The sequence below is a fragment of the Engraulis encrasicolus genome, chromosome 23 (assembly GCF_034702125.1).
Source record: "Engraulis encrasicolus isolate BLACKSEA-1 chromosome 23, IST_EnEncr_1.0, whole genome shotgun sequence".
Taxonomy (NCBI): Eukaryota; Metazoa; Chordata; class Actinopteri; order Clupeiformes; family Engraulidae; genus Engraulis; species Engraulis encrasicolus.
The window spans coordinates 15786086-15787690 of record NC_085879.1 but is presented as its reverse complement, the minus strand read 5'-3'; the positions used below and the strand labels follow the sequence as shown (position 1 = coordinate 15787690).

The following is a 1605-nucleotide window of genomic DNA, read 5'->3' as shown; positions in this document are numbered from 1 at the left end:
AGCGGAGTGTCATTGATCAATGTCATTGAGAGCCATTTGGTTGGTGGCATCCCTTTACCTCCCTAATGAAAAACATAATATGACAGGCCTAGTATGCTGGTCAAACCATATGGACTCCCACCAATATGATGAATGCAGTAGACAACAAAACACAGCATTACCTCATCATAAACATAAAAAACAACCACTGCACCCCATTCTCCTGCCCTGGTTGTCTGAGGGTAACTCATTTTGTGTAACAAAACCACTGTGATATTGGCACCAATAAAGAAAAGCAAATTGATAGTACAGTAACTGTCTTTTCCCACAAATTGCAGCAGCAGTTGCTCTCAGCTTTGTCAACTCAGATATGTTCTCTTTGCAGAGCCATCATCTGGCTCATGGGAGCAGCTTGACAGCCAGCTGAAAGTGTATATAACAGAGGGGTTTCCTCATGTCTGCAACAGTTCCCAGGTCGTTCAGTTGAACCAACTATGCATATCCAAAACTATACCATACCGTTGTCTGTGCATTTCGATCGTGTAGAAGACTACTTCATATATCTTTTTCACATTTTATTCGCCACCAGCTCAGTTCTGGTGGCCGGGTCTGTTGTGGTGGGTATTCTGGGCACGCGATCCCTGCGTCGCCAAAACCGCTGTATTTTCATGTTGAACACGAGTATCAGTGACACTTTAACAGGATTTTCTGTTTACTATCTTGGTCTTTTTGATGTCCAAGAAGGATATCCATCCAGGAACGGCACATTTTACATACTCCCTTCATTTCTTGGTGTGAATGTACTGACATTTCTCTTTGCGCAATTCGACAGGTACCTTGCCGTGTGCCACCCGTTTTTCTACAACCGTTTCATATCGCGTGGATGCGTTATTGCAATGTGTGCAATCTGTTGGATTTACACATATTCCATACTGATTGTCCAGAACATGGTGCCTATATCAAAAGCCGCCCAAATCAACGCGTTTGGTGTCATTGCATTGCAATTAATTGTTCTAACCAAAATCATCATGACCATAAAGTTGTACGTCATTGCTAGGCACCAACTCGGCCGAGAGGTGCCTTCAACAGAAAGAGAAACGAAGAAAGAGTCATTACGTATCATACTGCTTGTTGTGATATGTTTTCTGATTTTATGGTGCCCGTCTTTTGTGAACATTATTGTGAGACAACTGACTGGAAAGGGACTGCGGTTTAGAAATGAAGCGACAAACCTTTTCTCCACCATGTCCAGGTGCAATGCTCTCTCCACTCCTGCGCTGTACATATGGGGCAGCCCCTCTTTACGAGAGGCCGTGGGTAAACTAGTTTGGTACAGAATCTTCCCTAAACTAAGGGAACAACAAATCCATTGCGCGTAGCAGTTTCTGTTTACATTGGCAATTATCTGTTTTATGTTCTCCCCCACAGTGACAAAGAAAAGCAGATTGTCTTTACCACAACATAATGAATGTTCTTTGTAGTTCTTTGAGTTGGACTTGGAGTCATTTTCTTTATAAAGTGCAGAAGTGTGCTTGAATTAAAATTAGGCTACCTTTTGTGCGTTATGTTGGTGACTGCAGTGTGCCGGTTATCTCATTCATCTCCAACCAAATAAGTGTGCAGGAA

The 1605-nt window shown here is 42.7% G+C and overlaps 1 protein-coding gene across 1 annotated transcript; it reads left to right on the top strand.

The window, feature by feature from the left end:
• Window positions 1–473: 473 nt before the first annotated feature.
• On the top strand, window positions 474–1358 carry LOC134439927 (G-protein coupled receptor 183-like). Its single transcript, XM_063189853.1, has one exon. It carries the CDS (start codon window positions 474–476, stop codon window positions 1356–1358), a length of 885 nt encoding a protein of 294 aa, XP_063045923.1.
• Window positions 1359–1605: the final 247 nt, after the last annotated feature.

What these genes read in the sequence shown, in the direction of transcription:
- LOC134439927 (XM_063189853.1), top strand. Translation starts at nt 474, where the DNA reads ATGCATATCCAAAACTATACCATACCGTTGTCTGTGCATTTCGATCGT.